The 17,585-nt window shown below is 42.7% G+C and overlaps 1 protein-coding gene across 3 annotated transcripts in view; it reads right to left on the bottom strand.

Moving 5' to 3' along the window:
* Nucleotides 1-17,585, bottom strand: part of NDE1 (nudE neurodevelopment protein 1) — a 51,685-nt gene that overhangs the window by 29,288 nt on the left and 4,812 nt on the right. For all 3 annotated transcript variants that reach the window (XR_004045227.2, XR_009559207.1, XM_030884050.2), the window contains exons 2-4: nucleotides 15,033-15,158; nucleotides 13,838-13,991; nucleotides 9,012-9,160 (exon numbers count right to left, since the gene is read on the bottom strand). Coding sequence is in view for 1 of the 3 variants with exons in the window: in XM_030884050.2 (XP_030739910.1) it covers nucleotides 9,012-9,160; nucleotides 13,838-13,991; nucleotides 15,033-15,115 (386 nt within the window). In the remaining 2 variants the exon portion in view is untranslated. The remainder of the gene's footprint in view (nucleotides 1-9,011; nucleotides 9,161-13,837; nucleotides 13,992-15,032; nucleotides 15,159-17,585) is intronic.

Genomic DNA, 17,585 nt, shown 5'->3' on the forward strand with positions numbered 1-17,585 from the left:
GGAGAAGAAGAAGTAAAGCTGTCACTGTTTGCAGATGACATGATACTATACATAGAGAATCCTAAAGATGCTACCAGAAAACTACTAGAGCTAATCAATGAATTTGGTAAAGTAGCAGGATACAAAATTAATGCACAGAAATCTCTGGCATTCCTATACACTAATGATGAAAAATTTGAAAGTGAAATCAAGAAAACACTCCCATTTACCACTGCAACAAAAAGAATAAAATATCTAGGAATAAACCTACCTAAGGAGACAAAAGACCTGTATGCAGAAAATTATAAGACACTGATGAAAGAAATTAAAGATGATACAAATAGATGGAGAGATATACCATGTTCTTGGATTGGAAGAATCAACACTGTGAAAATGACTCTACTACCCAAAGCAATCTACAGATTCAATGCAATCCCTATCAAACTACTACTGGCATTTTTCACAGAACTAGAACAAAAAATTTCACAATTTGTATGGAAACACAAAAGACTCCGAATAGCCAAAGCAATCTTGAGAACGAAAAACGGAGCTGGAGGAATCAGGCTCCCTGACTTCAGACTATACTACAAAGCTACAGTAATCAAGACAGTATGGTACTGGCACAAAAACAGAAACATAGATCAATGGAACAGGATAGAAAGTCCAGAGCTAAACCCACGCACATATGGTCATCTTATCTTTGATAAAGGAGGCAGGAATATACAGTGGAGAAAGGACAGCCTCTTCAATAAGTGGTGGTGGGAAAACTGGACAGCTACATGTAAAAGTATGAGATTAGATTACTCCCTAACACCATACACAAAAGTAAGCTCAAAATGGATTAAAGACCTAAATGTAAGGCCAGAAACTATCAAACTCTTAGAGGAAAACATAGGCAGAACACTCTATGACATAAATCACAGCAAGATCCTTTTTGACCCACCTCGTAGAGAAATGGAAATAAAAACAAAAATAAACAAACGGGACCTAATGAAACTTCAAAGCTTTTGCACAGCAAAGGAAACCATAAACAAGACCAAAAGACAACCCTTAGAATGGGAGAAAATATTTGCAAATGAAGCAACTGACAAAGGATTAATTTCCAAAATTTACAAGCAGCTCATGCAGCTCAATAACAAAAAACAAACAACCCAATCCAAAAATGGGCAGAAGACCTAAATAGACATTTCTCCAAAGAAGATATACAGACTGCCAACAAACACATGAAAGAATGCTCAACATCATTAATCATTAGAGAAATGCAAATCAAGATTACAATGAGATATCATCTCACACCAGTCAGAATGGCCATCATCAAAAAAAAGCACTGCTGGTGGGAATGTGAATTGGTACAGCCACTATGGAGAACAGTATGGAGGTTCCTTAAAAAACTACAAATAGAACTACCATATGACCCAGCAATCCCACTACTGGGCATATACCCTGAGAAAACCGTAATTCAAAAAGAGTCATGTACCAAAATGTTCATTGCAGCTCTATTTACAATAGCCCGGAGGTGGAAACAACCTAAGTGCCCATCTTCGGATGAATGGATAAAGATGTGGCACATATATACAATGGAATATTACTCAGCCATAAAAAGAAACGAAATTGAGCTATTTGTAATGAGGTGGATAGACCTAGAGTCTGCCATACAGAGTGAAGTAAGTCAGAAAGAGAAAGACAAATACCATATGCTAACACATATATATGGAATTTAAGGGAAAAAATGTCATGAAGAACCTAGGGGTAAGACAGGAATAAAGCCACAGACCTACTAGAGAACGGACTTGAGGATATGGGGAGGGGGAAGGGTGAGCTGTGACAAAGCGAGAGAGAGGCATGGACATATATACACTACTAAACATAAGGTAGATAGCTAGTGGGAAGCAGCCGCATAGCACAGGGAGATCAGCTCCGTGCTTTGTGACCGCCTGGAGGGGTGGGATGGGGAGCGTGGGAGGGAGGGAGACGCAAGAGGGAGGAAATATGGGAACATATGCATATGTATAACTGATTCACTTTGTTATAAAGCAGAAACTAACACACCATTGTAAAGCAATTATACCCCAATAAAGATGTTAAAAAAAAAAAAGAGATCAGATTTGTGGTTACAGACGCGGGGGGATAGGAGGAAGGGGAACTGGATGAAGATGGTCAAAAGGTACAAACTTCTAGCTAAAAGATAAACAAGTACTAGGGATGCAATGCACAACATGATAATTATAATGAACACTGCTCTATGTTATGTATGAAAGTTGCTAAGAGAGTAAATCCTAAGAGTTCTCATCACAAGGAGAACAGTTTTTTCTAGTTTTTAATATTGTATCTATGTGAGGTGATGGACGTTCACTAAACTTATTGTAATAATCAGTTTATGATGCATATAAGTCAAATCATTGTGCTGTTCACTTAAACGTATACAGTACTATATGTCAATTATATCTCAATAAAACTGGAAGAAAAAATTGGCCAGAACTCTGAAAAAGAAGAGGACAGGGGCACTAGCTCCCCTATATACAAAGAACATGCTCTTTAAAGCCTCAGTAATGAACAGTGTGCTGCAGAGTGAAACAGTTATAAGACGAGACAGACCAAGGAGAGCCAAAAGTCCAGAAATAGATCCAAATACATATGAGAATTTAATTTATGATAAAGGTGGCATCACGAATCATTGATGAAAAGATGGTTGGTTCAGTTCTAGGTCTGGGGACTACCAGGTAGCCACCTGGAAAAAATCAATGTTGGATCCACACCTCATGCTACACCCAAAGATGAATTCCAACTAGATCAAAAATTTAAACTCAGTATTTGGTCAAAATCTACTACTGGCTTCTGGAATGCCAGAGAACCAACTTCAGCAGCATTTCTGGCATTCCTGAACCTGTGTGGATGAACGACACCCTCCCCCCCACACTGTATACAATCAGGCAGAGTCAGTAATACCAGCAGGGCACAGCACAGAGACTTATTGTTACTATGTGACTATTTGCTTTCAAATAAAGGTAAGCATCCTAGTTGTCCCCTGAGTGGAAAAAGCTTTATGTCCTTTATATGGTGAAATTCTGCCAACTGATGTATTTGCATATTTATTATCATAAGAGTAAAATGCTGCAATACATAAAAACTGTGAAAGCTGTTAATCTCATGGACAGTTATGAGGACCTGAAAATAGTTAAGCAGGAAAAGAGATTTTCAGTAAATATGAATATTAAGAGATACATCTGTTAGATAACTAAGAACATATCCTTTTTGAGCCAATAAATACTTAAAAGTCTATGTATCACCTCACACCCATCAGAATGGCCTCCATCCCAAGAACAGAAAATAACAAGTGATGGTGAGGATGTGGTGGGAATGTAAAATGGTGTGTCATTATGAAAACTGTATGGAGGTTCTGTAAAAAATTAAAAGTAGAATTACTGTATGACCCAGCAGTCCCACTTCTGGGTACATATCCAAAAGAACTGAAAGCAGGATCTCAAAGAGGTATCCGTACACCCTTGTTCACTGCAGCATTATTCACAAGAGCCAACAGGTGGAAGCAACCCAAGTGTCCACTGACAGATAAATGGATAAAGAAAATGCAGTACATACATGCAAAAAAATATTATGCAGCCTTAAAAAAGGGAAATCCTGTCACATGCTACAACATGGACGAATCTCAAGGACATTATGCTAAGAGAAGAAGCCAGTCACAAAAGGACACATCCTATTTGATTCCATTCATATGGAGTTTCTAATGTAGTCAAAATCATAGAAACAGAAAGTAGAAAAGTGATTATCAAGGGCTGAAGGGAACAGGGAGCGGAATGAATGTTTAGTGGGTATAGAGTTTCAATGTTGCAAGATGAAAAGTTCTGAAGAGCTGTTGGCCAATAATGTGAATACATATAATACTACTGAACTGCACACTTAAAAATGGTTAAGGTGTAAATTTGATGTCAAATTTTTTACCACAAAAAATTAAAAATAAAGTCTATGTAGGGAATTCCCTGGCAGTCCACTGTTTAGGACTCTGTGCTTCCACCGCAGGGGCCTGGATTCGATCCCTGGTTGGTGAACTAGGATCACACAAGCCATGTGGCAGAGACAAAAAAAAAAGTGTCTATGTAATAACACATAGACACTTTTTTTTTTTTTTTTTTTTTTTTGCGGTACGCGGGCCTGTCACTGTTATGGCCCCTCCCGTTACGGAGCACAGCCTCGGGACGCGCAGGCTCAGCGGCCATGGCTCACAGGCCTAGCCGCTCCGCGGCATGTGGGATCTTCCCAGACCGGGGCATGAACCTGCGTCCCCTGCATCGGCAGGCGGACTCTCAACCGCTGCGCCACCAGGGAAGCCCACATAGACACTTTTTTAAAAATTAGATTAAATCAATTTTAATCTTCGTTGAACTTTTTGGCATCTTGGCATTCACATATTAAACAAAATACCCTTTAAGGAATATATTTACTTTTTAGTTAATTCAGTTAGGCCTGGAGTCTTTCAAGTTTATCCTTTCACAAGGTCATCTCCTTCCTCAGTTAAAAGTGAGTCATTTGGTTTTACGGATGTACAGTTGGAGAGACCAAAATAAGCAAATAGCTGATGGTGCTGAGAAATTACCATTCTTGCTGGAGACTGTCAAATTTTCCATATATAACTATTAAAATTTTATAATGAAATTGTAAATTGTAATGTTTTAAAGTTTTTTTTTAACATAACTTCAGTATTCCAGAACTTTATTTGTTCTATAATGATGATCTAGGTCTCTATCACATCTGATTTTAATATTCAACTATTCAGCATCTGGCTAAAATGTGAATCCAATGCATCTTCAGGAGAGAGAAAGAAAGAAAGGAAACATAAAAATACAAGAAGAAAACATAGGCTAATTGCTTTATAAACGTGGGACTGCAGATAAATTTGCCTACACAGAAATCCAAATAACTTTCAATAGTAACATATGCAATAGACAAAGATGGAAGACAAATGACAAACTCGTAACATTTTCAATTCGTATCATAAACAAATATATAAACATCTCCTAGAAACTGATGAGAAAAAACAACCAGCAATCCAGTATGAAAACAGGCAAGAAGACAGAGTTCACAGAAAAAGAAATAAAACAGTTATTAAATATATGAAAAGGAACTCAAGATCACTCATACTTCAGAAATGTACCTATTTGTCACCTATTAGATTGGCAGAAATCCAAAGTCTAAAAAACACTGTTTAGTGAAGCTATTTGGAAAATGGAGACTTACTCACATAGGTGCTGGGAATGGAAATTGGTATAAGTGTAGAGAACAACTGGGCAAAAACTATCAAAACACATATGCATACATCCTTTGACCCAAGAATTCCACTTCTGGGAATTTATTCTACAGATATACATCTATGCAAGCAATGCATATCATTCACTACAGCAACCCGTATCACTGCAAAAGAAAGGAAATGCAGCAAATATCCAGCCGTGGGGGGGATGGATAAATAATTATGTATCATACAATACCAACCATACAATAAAATATTATGCACTTGGAAAAAACCAACAACAAAGAATCCTCTGTGTCCTACTACAGAATGACCTCCAAAACCTATTACGTGACAAAGCAAGATGTACAATAGTACATACATTCTGTATACAGAATGCTCTTTTGTGGGGGAAAAAACGGGGCGGGGGAAATAATACAAATTTCTATTTGAATTTGAATTTTAAAACTCTACCCCTTTGTATATTATTTTTGAATCACATGAATGTACTATCTCTTTGTGATAGACTGCATTATTGGTCCCAATTCTTCATCCTCCCTGTAGCCACACCCTTGCTTTGGCCTCATTGTGGGTGGAATGTACCTTCCCACCCCTTGACAGGGCTTGGCCGTGTGACTTGCTTTCATCAATGATATATGGGTAGAAATGATCGTAAGCCAGTGGCTTGCCAAAAATCAGAAAATACTACAAAGCCACAGGAACCAAGTCATTATGGTGTTGGTAGTAATTCACAAATTGCACGTTAGACAAAAAAGAAAGAAGAATCCTGAATTAGATTCCAGAATATACAATCAGTCCTCCAACTGTAGGTTGCATATCCTTGGACTCAACCAACTACAAATCAAAATTATTCAGGAAAAAAAAATCCAGAAAGTTCCAAAAAGCAAAACTTGAATTTACCACTCACTGGCAACTATTTATACAGATTTTAGATTGTATTAGGTATTATAATTAGACATAATTTAAAGTGTATGGGAAGATGCACATAGGTTATATGCAAATGCTACACCATTTCATACAAGAGATTTGAGCATCCACAAATTTTAGTACCCTCAAGGGTCCTGGAACCAATCCCCCATGGATACCAAGGAACAACTGTATGGCAGGTTAACAAATGACAGAGATGCGTTCAATTCAGTGGAAAAAAGATGGAGTGTTTAACACATAGTACTGGCACAAGTGGCTATCTACCTAATGAAAATAAAATGGGACACATATACTAGGTACAAAAATAAATTCCAGGTAGATTAAAAGCATAAGTTAAAACAATTAATAAAAAAATCTTGCAAAAAAATTAAGAGAATACACGCATAATCAAACGATCAAGGAGATGTCCCTAGTGAAGTCTGGAAACCTAGAAGCTATAAAAGACATAATTGAAAAAAAAAAAAAGACATAATTGATGACCCCAAAATGAAAAATATTTGTATGAAAATTGATACCACAAAGTCAACAGACAAAAGATTATTTGTAAAAAATATTTTTCAATGTGGGACAAAAGATGAGCAGCAAAAATACACAAAGAACTCTTACAAACTGATTTAAAAAAAAAAAGGAGGTCCCACTTCTGGTAATAATAAGGTAGCTTGTATCAGACCAAACATCCTATAGATTACAACTACAAACTCTGGGTGAAACGAGAAAAACAATGATCTGAAGGCACTGGCAAAAACTGGAAGGGAGACAACACTTGGAAGAGAGACACCACTTGGAAGAAGGAACAGCAGTGGCTGAATTCTGCATCTTATAAGCTTTGTGTCTATAGCTCCAGTGATAAAAAAAAAAAAAATCCACCACCTTGGCGGAATGCCAAATTCTGCATATATAACTCTTCCTACACCTCTGGCTGACCCCCGAACCATGCATGTGCATGGCAGACTTGAAGCAGCCTCGTTAAAAGCGTCAAACGGATTTCACCTACTACCCATCAAAGGGAGACAGAGTTTGGAGTTTGAGTTCAGCCTACTTAACAAACAAATTAGAAACATAACAGAATCCATAGTTTCTGCAACACATCATTCATAATGTCCAGAATATAATCCAAAATTACTAGACATTGGAAAAGCAAGAAAATGTGACCCAAACTCAGTAGAAAAGGCAATCACTGGAACATCTAACATCTGAGATAACCCAGATGTTAGAATTAGCAGAAAAGGATCTTAAAGAAAGTTGTTATAACTATCTCAAGGATGCAAACAAAGAAATATCTGTAGAGGACTAGGAAATTCTAGATCTTAAATATCTAAAATAAAACATTATTGGAACTGGCTTAACAGCAGATTGGAGGAGGGAAGAAAGAGTCAGTGAACTTGAAACCAGATCAATAGAAATGATCTAATTTGAGGAACCAAGACAAACAAAATTAGGAAAAGATATGAACAGAGCCTAAGAGACCTGTGTGACAATATCAAAAGGACATGGGACACAACGTGTGTAGTTGGTGCCCCAGAAGGGCAGGAAAGAAAGAACAGCGCAGCAAAAATCTTTGAGGAAATAATGACCAAAGTTAAATTTGGCAAAAGACAAATTTACAGACCAAAGTGCCCAGCAAACCCCTAACAGGATAAATACATACAAAATCTAGGCACATCACAAACTGCTAAAAACCAAAAATAAAGAGAAATTCTGAGAGCAGCCAGAGAAAAACACCATATTATATACAGGGGAGTGACTATTCAAATGACCACTAACTTCTGACCTCCAGCAAGGAGACCAGAAGACAGCAGAACATCTTTAACGTGCTGAAAGAAAAAAAACACCTGTCAACCTGGAATTCCACATCCAGTGGAAATATCCTTTAAGAATGAAGGCAAAAGAAAGACATTTTCAGATAAACTAAAGCGAGAAGAATTCACCATCAGCAGACCTGCACCACAAGAAACCCTAAGGGAAGTTCTTCAAGCTGAAGGGAAATGATAACCAGAGGGAAACTTCAAGAAGGAATGAACCAGAAACTGTAAATCTGTGGGTAAATATAAAAGGCTATCTTACTCTCTTACCTTCTCGCATTACGGCTATCACATAAAGTTCAAGGATGGTAAGTGAAACTCTAAGGTTGCAAGGCCGTTGTATTTGGTACATTATTAATGAAGTAGACTGAAAAGTTGAGCGTGTGTATTGGGGTCCCTAAAGCAACCGCAAAAAAGAATGCAAGGACCTGTGGGTGCAGTGCCAAGGGCCCGTGTCTCAACAGGAGTGTGGGGCATGTGCACAATTGTCCACACTGATGAAACTGTATACTTCTTAAGATCTGTGTGTATCGCTGTATGTAATTTATATCTAAATCTTTAAAAAAAAAAGTTTTCTTAAGAAAAATAATAAGTGCCTGGCTCAGAGTAGATATTCAATAACTTATTTATTATTGTTAGTATTCTGCTAAACTTCAGAACATCAGTTTAAGAAATACTGTCCTATCTTAGGGCCTATTTCCTGAGCACATGCTTGTCCTTCTGCCTGGAATGTTCTCACCCCACACTCCTCCCCTAGGAAGAGTGAAAATGCCTAGGCATCCCTCAGTCTTAGCCTAAATGGCATTTCCTTTGGGAAGCCTTGCCTAATATTCTCCCAGCAATGGACAAATTAATATAATCAATTACATGCTCCCACAGCACCCTGGACTTGCAGCACTTGCTGCCTGTTGCCCATTTCCTATGAGGCTGTAGGACCCACAAGGGCACTGGCTCTGCTCAGTGCTGAATTCTCTACCCTCAGCACGGTGCCTGGTACCCAGAGACAAAAGGCTCCCAAACCTCTTTTCTCCTTCCCAACGTACCGTTTGGCTCTTTCCAGGTCATCATTGGCTTGCTCCAGCTCTCTGATGTATTTCTGAAGTTGATCTTTAATGGCTTTTGTCTGGGCAAGGTCATCCTCTAAGGCTGAGATCTGCCGGTAGCCTTCAGAATGCTGCGTTTCAAACTTCTCCTGAAGGACAGAATCAACACTGAGTGAATGATTTAAGACTCCCGACGAGGATGTTTATCTCCCTTCCCTGTCATCTCCTTAGGACATTGAAGGTTAATCCTGGGACATAACCCTCTCCGTTGCAGTGAATGTGTGTTGTCCCTAGCTGCTGAGCAGCCATTCCTCCCCCTCTGCACAGCCCACCGGCACGCCAATTTCTTTATAATTAATTTATTTTTATTATTTATTTATTTATTTTTCGCTGTTGGGTCTTCGTTGCTGTGTGTGGGCTTTCTCTAGTTGCGGCGAGCAGGGGCTACTCTTCGTTGCAGTGCGCGGGCTTCAGTAGTTGTGGCTCGCGGGCTCTAGAGTGCAGGCTCAGTAGTTGTGGCTCACAGGCTTAGTTGCTCCACAGCATGTGGGATTCTTCCCGGACCAGGGCTCGAACTCATGTCCCCTGCACCGGCAGGTGGATTCTTAACCACTGCACCACCAGGGAAGTCCCACGCCAATTTCTTTAGGGGATTTCTCTCTCTCTTATTCTAGGATCTTTGTGGGACCAGCCTTCCCATCACACTCACTCAGGAAGCCAGAGGACAAGCCTAAGCTCAGTCAGGAGAACCTTCTGTCCACAGACATGGACTCTTAAGCAAATGAGGGATGATGGGGGGAACAGGGGGCCATCAAGCTGTCAAGTCCCGAGTGCTTCCTGAGCATCTTATACCCTGCCCCCTCCCACACTGGTCCCTGCAGCCTCTGGTATCAAGCAGCCCCCAACTATCTTCAAAGCAATCATTTTGTGCAAGGTGTCCACAGCCACAGAAAGCCTCATAAACCTCTCCGAGCCTGATCCACAAGGGCAATACCGATGCACTTCACATGATATCCCTGGATTACAGACAGAATAGCAGGAATCACAATGACTTCGTTGCCTGTGCCTCACAGTCAGATCAGGACATCATGGACTCAGTTTGACAACTGTTCTGACTTTGTGACCCAGGACACTCTCCCTGTGGCGTGGGGGAGTTAGGAACTTCTGGGCCTCTGAGGAGGGAGAGAGAGAAGGGAGGGAGGGAAAGGGAGGCAGGAGGGAAGGGAAGAAGGAAAAAAACGAAACTGTTGTTTTTACCAAAAGAAGTTTAGTGTGATCTAGCTGGTGCTTTCCAAGGCAAGGCACAGCCCAGATGACGCCTCAACAACCTGCTGCTGCCCAGCTATGGCAGCTAACATTTGCTGCAGGTCTACTGTGCGCCAGCCTCTGGGCTCCGGACGCTGTTTTTGTTGCCTCATTTAACGCCATTTCAGAGACATGGGAACTGAGGCTCAGTCACTTCGTCAGCCCAAAGTCAACTGGAAGCACGTGACCGGGCCAAGATCCATCCCGGCCACCTGGGCTTGCGCTCTTAGAACTACTACGCTAAACTGCCCTCAACCACTTCCATCCAGGTCACACGGGAACTGATCACATGTACGCGTGCGCGCGCGCGCACACACACACACACACACACACACACACACACACACTCACTCACTCACTCACTCACTCACTCACTCCGGCTCTGGCTCCTCTCTCTAATTACTTTCCATCATCAAACACCCTTACCACCTTTCCTTCATCTACAAACATGAAAGAAAACACTCACTTCCCACAGGAAAGGCCCAAGTCTAATTAGAAAGTTAGAAAAACAGGCCAACTCCTCTTCTTGAGTCAGTCGAGTAAACAAAGCTGTTGCTAGAAACAGTCTGGAGGCGCTGGGGAGAGTGATGTAATGGTGACCAGGCCAGAGAGGCGTGGCCAGAGCCATGGTGAAAGAAGAAGGTCCACAGAACAGGCAGATTATTTACAAGGCGAGGACAGGGAGGGGTGTCACATCCTTACGCTGCTCTGTCTCCTCTGATACTGTTTCCTGGCTACGAGCACAGGAAGTGTCTTGGCTCAGACAAGCAGGGGCAGACCAGGCCCAGGCACAGGCGAATTCCCAGGCGTGGCTCTGACGGCTTCCCACCCTTGATTTGGGTGCCTCCCCAAATAAAACAGGAGGGTACAGGATCCTAGGTCACTAACCTAAGTTCCAACACAGGTTCCAAGAAGACGCAGTTACTGGGCTTGTCCACCAGCATAAGGATTCAAATGTTGTCCTTTGAACTTGGGGACATGAAAAGCTGTTGCGCTTTCATTTGGGGCTAATTATAATAAACTGTCAGCTGATGGAGGCATCAATAGATGCTCTGTTGGATCCCTTACAAGCGTTTTTATTCAACTTGCAATGAATAAGCCACTGTCAAGGAGTCTGACTCAGTTGAAGACTTTCCTCTTAGGTGACAGAAATATGTGCTGGGGGCAGTTCTTCACTCCAAGGTAGTTCTGTTTCCTCGCCTGCTCCACACACTGTGTCTCATGAACCTGCCATGTGGTTGTAATGAAGAGGTCTTCTGCCGGTTCAATGGCTCAGTCTGGAAGTGGTTAATTACTTAGCAACTGCATGATATTTAGTCAGCACATCCTCCTACCCTCTCCAAACGATGGTTCATACCACTAGTCTTCCCATCCCTGAGCCCCCTTCAGTGTAAGGGCTGTAAAGATTCCCCAGTGCCTAGGGCAGGGGCCAGGCTGTTAACAAAATGAGTGACGTGGGCCACGTGTAAGCAGCAAAAGACACTCAGTCCCCGGTGTCAAGAGTTGGGGGGGAAAGGACAGAAGTGGGGACCAGGGCAAACTGGAGAAGGCTTGCTCTGTCTAAGCAACCACAACTCAGCTTTTTGCCGGTGTGGAAGAAGGCCGGCCTGGGGTAGCCAGACCCACCGAAGGAAGATCAAAGGAAGTCGGAAATCTAAGTTTTTACAAGAAGCCTCACAACTCTGAATGTTGATACTAAATATTAAAAAAAAAAAACCCACTAAAGATATAAATTTTACTATCAAAAGAACAAACCGTAAGCAAACCCTCACCTCTAGTTAACAGCCTACTGCAGTATTTACAGGGAAGTGTAGAGATGTCGGTGATTCACCTTGAAATGCATTGGGAAGATAGATTGATGGATGGACAGATATATAATAAAGTATGTAAGTATGGCAAAGGTCATCGGTAGAGCCCAGGTGGTGGATACAGGTGTTCACTGGAAAATTCTTTCAACCCTACTGTGTGCTTGAAAACTTTCATGATACAATGTTAAGTGAAAACCACTAAAGGCTTACGCAAACAACATCTATGGGCCAGACTGACCTGTGGGTGGCCAGCTTGGGCTCTGTGGTCTATGCCGTAAAAGCTTAAGAGTCCACTGCTCAGTTTCTACGGTCTGTGTGGTCCGTCCTCTGCTACTCCTCACCCTTTGATCCCCAATCCATGTGCTGGCCCCGCTTTCTCCCATGTGCTAGTAAAGCCAGATTCCCAAGGTCCACTTGACAGTCATTCTTGCCCGTGTCTGTGGCAGTTCCATATTAACTCTTCATCAAACCCTTGTACGCCAAGTTGCTGGCTAGACAGACAGACAGACACACACACACACACCTTCAAACACCAGCTCAAGTCCCTCCCATCTCTTCCATGATGCTGTCTACAACCCGTGCAAATCTCTCTCAGGAGGATCTCATGGTCAGTACCACATAACTGAGCATCTTTTCACTAAGTGTTTCTGGCTGTCAGGTTTGTCTTCTCCGCAAAGCTTCCAGAGGGCAAGGGACACATCTCCTTCCACCGTGCATCACACCTAGCCCTGGACTCACACTGCAAGGCCTTGGCTAGTTCTCCCAGTGGCTCATCAAAATATATGAGGAGCTTTGTTTTAAAAAGGAAAAAAAAAAAAAACAAGACATGCAGACATGCTGGGGCCCCACCTAGACTTCCTGAGAATGGGAATCTCAGGGCGGGGTGGGTCCAGGCCTGTCTGACATTTATGAAGCTGGCCAGGTGACCCTGCCGGGCAGTGAGGGCTGAGAGCTGTCCCTAGGCCACAGAGTTATACTTTGTGATCATCTGCTAAGCTCTACAGAAAGGCATTCTTTACCCTGCAGAGAAGTGGTTCTCCAGATACTTGGCAATGTCTGCAGATATTTTTGGTTGTCACAACCTGGGGGAGGGGGTGCTACTGGTATCTAGTGGGTGGAGACCAGGATGCTGTTAAACAGCCCACAGTGTGAAACTCGGCCCGCACAAGAGAATCATGTAGCTACCTTCAAATGTCAACAGTGCCCAGGTTGAGGAATCTGCTCTGTCCAACAGGACTTTCCATAATGATGGAGACATTCTACAGCCTCTCTGTCCCACAATGACACCCACTAGAGACGTGTGGCCTTTGAGCACTTGAAATATTGGCTAGTATGATTGAGGAATTAAATTTCTAGTTATTTTAATTAACTTAAATGTCAGTAGCCGCACGTGGCTAGGGGCGACAATTCTGGACAGCATAACCCTAGGCCTTATCACAATCAGCAATTCCAGAGACACTCCATACTCTAGAAGGGTCTACCTTCCATGTGCCTTGCAGGATTGTCACCAACAGCCAAGAATGGCTGTGGGACATGTGTGAGACCTGCCTCTCACAGAGCGCCTCCATCAGGGGCATAAAGAGTTCAAGTGTCACACACGCCCGGCAGGCCTGGGGGTGGGAGTGAGCCCGGGGCCAAGTCTGCAGGCTCCCTTTTCCAGTCACAACGCTGGGCACCATCCACACCTGCATGCGTCTCCTCTCACCCCCTCACCTTGATGGTTTCCAGCTCCATGCGAAGGCGGTTGTTTTCTGACAGCAGGTCCCTGTTCCTGGTTTCAATTTGTTGCAGCTGCGTCTCCAATTCAGCTTCATATTCTCGGCTTCCCTCCTGGAATTCTCGGAGTTCCTCTTGCGTGTTCTCTGCCCTACAGAATTCCCAGATGTTAGCTGATCATTTACTGAGCGCTTACATGCTGCTGTTATACATGTATCAGCTCTTTATTCAACTGCCTTTTGAGGCAGAAACTGTCATTGTCCTCATTATACAGATGAGAAGATGAGGTGACTTGTCTCGAGGTCAAACAAGTCAGAAACAGAGCTTGGGCCTGCCCCCAGGTGTGCCTGACTCCATAGCCCTTTCTTAACCAATTCACTCTCCACGCATTCATTCCACTTGTACTTTTTGGAGCCCAACATGTAGTAAGCACACTTTGGATTGTGTATTCTCTGATTTATTTGCAAGTAGAAACTGGACATAATACAAATGCTCACTCATCACACCACTATCATGGGTCCCTGCCCCATATCCCAAACGCCCAATTCTACCTTCTCAATCCTTAAAAGTCAAGGGATATCTTTTTTTTTTTTAACACCAAGCCTAAATTCTCTTTAAATCAAACTAAGCATAAAGAAATTAGAGGAGCCGGAATAAGACCTCCCTGGGTAGATTACAAGAGTCCATGAGAAATAAAAAGAAACAACGTTAAACACACACACACACACACACACACACACACACACACAGCTCCCAGATATGGGCACTGAAACACTGGTTTCAAATTTAAAGATCTGTAACAACCCATTTTGCTAGGCATAGGGAGTTCTTTCCCCACACACGAAGGGCAGACCAGATACAGCATCCAGGAGCTGATAAAACCCTGCCAGAAAATAAGCTGGGAAGTAGCACAGCCGTTTGATTAGGACCCTAGGCTTTGGGGTTCAAATTCCAGCTCTGCTATTCCCCTGGCTGTCTGACCTTGGGCAAGTTGACTTGCTTTCACTGAGGCTCAGTTCCCTCATTTGTAAAATGGGGTGAGAATGGTTTCTCCATGGAACAGTGTTGAGATTTAACTGAGATGATGTATGTTAAGCCCTTCACAGTGCCTGGCACATAGTAGGCCCACAATAAATGGTTGCTGCCATCACTATGGGAAGAAAAAAAGCAAGGTGAACTTTGGAGAACTGACCTCTGCTTGTAGGTCATAGCCAGGTTTTTCCAATAGTTAGCTTCTTCCTCCTCAGAGCTGAAAGTCTTTCCCGAGTCCTCCATTGTGAAAACAGGGGAAAAGATTACTATTCTTGTCTCATGATGTCTAGAAGAGAAAGTTTTAAAATTATTACCCACATCTGGTTAAACAGCTGATCTTTAATGGGGAAAAAAAATTCCTAGACTTTATGTTGGATTAAATGTGGCAAAAAACATTGCCAAAAAACTAAAACTAAACCCAGACAAAATACAGCCCACCTGCACATTACATTCCATGGATAAACCTACCAGTGGGCTTCCCTGGTGGCGCAGTGGTTAAGAATCTGCCTGCCAATGCAGGGGATGCGGGTTCAAGCCCTGGTCCGGGAAGATCCCACATGCTGCAGAACAAATAAGCCCGTGCGCCACAACTACTGAGCCTGCATTCTACAGCCCATGAGCCACAACTACTGAAGCCCGCGCGCCTAGAGCCCGTGCTCCGCAACAAGAGAAGCCACCCCAATGAGAAGCCCACGCACGGGAACTAAGCTCGCCACAACTAGAGAAAGCCCGCGTGCAGCAAAGAAGACCCAACGCAGCCAAAAATAAAATAAATAAATGTACTAAAAAAAAAAAACCTACCAGGACTTGCTGATTTATTACATTTGGGGGGGGAGGGGAGGAGAGGGGAGGATGTCTCACGGGTTCTAACTTAGGCAACCAGGTGCCACCACCATCCCCATCACCAGAGACAGAGAATCAGAAGGAAAAGTCTTTAGGGTGAGGGGATACTGAACCCAGCTTGGGACATTTTTAATTGGACGTGCCTGTGATACACCGAGATGCAACACTGGATCTGAAACTCGGGGTGAAGTCTAGGCTAACAATACAAATTTAAGAATCATGAGTTTGTAGCTGGTTCTTCCTTTTTTCTTGTGACAGAACCACGAGATAATTGACTGAGAACTATTTATGGATCTCTGAGGAGTGCCAGTGTCTGAAAGCTGGGAAGAGAAACAGTGATCAGAGACAGAGGAGAAACAAGTGAGAGAGATGAGAACCAAAAGAGTGAGCTGTCCCGGGAGTAGACGGTTTCAAGGGGAAAAAAGAGAACGTTCCACAATATCCAAGATGCAACAGAGAAGCTGGTAAGGTAAGGACTGGGAAATACCCACCCACAAGACTTGGCAAAATGTCGGTCACTGGTGATGTGAGCAAGAATGGTTTCAACACAGGGAGGAGGGATAAACAGGGTGGAGGAGTAACTAGGAGGTGAGGAAGAGGAAGTAGGTGGCATTTTGGAGAACTGGGTATGAGAAGAAAAGGAGACACATTAGACAGTAGCCAGAGGGAAGTGATGATAAGGGCCTGGACTCAGGATTCTGAGCTATCCAGAGCAGAGGTTAGGGAACAAATTTCTATTAACAGTTATCAGTCTATGGACTCCCGGCTGATAAAGCCTCTCAATGTAACAGCTTATTTTCTCAATTTATTTAAGACTCTGAGCTTCTCAAAAGGTCATTAGGAATCCAAATGAGATCTCTCCGAAGTCCCTTCTTCCCCTCAAGCTAGCTCATGGTTCTGTCTCTGGGGACAACAGAATGAACACAACCCCTCAATCTGCAAGACATAACTAACAAGCTGTGTATCTGGCTAAATATACAAATAATTCCACTAAATATGTCAGTGCTGACATGGACACAATCACCAACTTCTTTATCCCTGGTAGAAACTGAACAATGATACCTACATCCGAGCACAGTACTTACTGATAACTCTACATTTGTTAGGACCTGTATTCACACCTCTTCCTCCAAATTTCTCTCCCTTCCCTAATTCAGAGAAAACATGCCACGTCCCCACCCACTCCCTTCTGGGGAACAGAGCTTCTCCGAAAGCTTGACTAAAGCAGAGAAGCTGGATGGAGTAGAAAATTGTTAATTTGATTTTTTTTTTCCAGTCCATCATTCCTTCTTCCATCTTTCTGTAACAGCACCCCAACATTCCCTTGGGGAAATCAATTCTACACTCCTTCCATGGGGCTCAGATGGACTTGACATCATCTTCTGCATCTGGGAGAAGGCATGTGACTACTCATGCCTCCAGCATCATCGGTAACGGGCTCAGAGGTGGGCCTAACCCAAGCTGAACCAATGACAAGGATCAGCCTAATCCAAACTGAGCCAATGATTGGCTCAGGGGTGCACGTAACCCAAGCTGAGCCAATGAGTGTCCAGGCCCAGGCCTTTCGCAGAGCTATCAAGAAAGAAACTCTCTGGAGTTGTTAACTGTCCTTACTGTAGTAATTATTTCACAAAATATACGGCTCAAACCATCACATGCTACACCTTAAACTTACACAACGTTATATGTCAATTATATCTCCATAAAGCGCGGGGGGGAGGGAGGAGAAGAAACTCTTTCCATTAGGGTTCGTGGTGGTCATCTTGCTATCACAAGGGAGGAGCCTGCCTGAGAATGAAGCCAAAACAAAGGAAAGCAGGGCCAAGAAGTGGAGAGACTGGGTCCTGACAGTATCATTGGGACACCTGGG

Source organism: Globicephala melas, chromosome 15, assembly GCF_963455315.2.
Source record: "Globicephala melas chromosome 15, mGloMel1.2, whole genome shotgun sequence".
Taxonomy (NCBI): Eukaryota; Metazoa; Chordata; class Mammalia; order Artiodactyla; family Delphinidae; genus Globicephala; species Globicephala melas.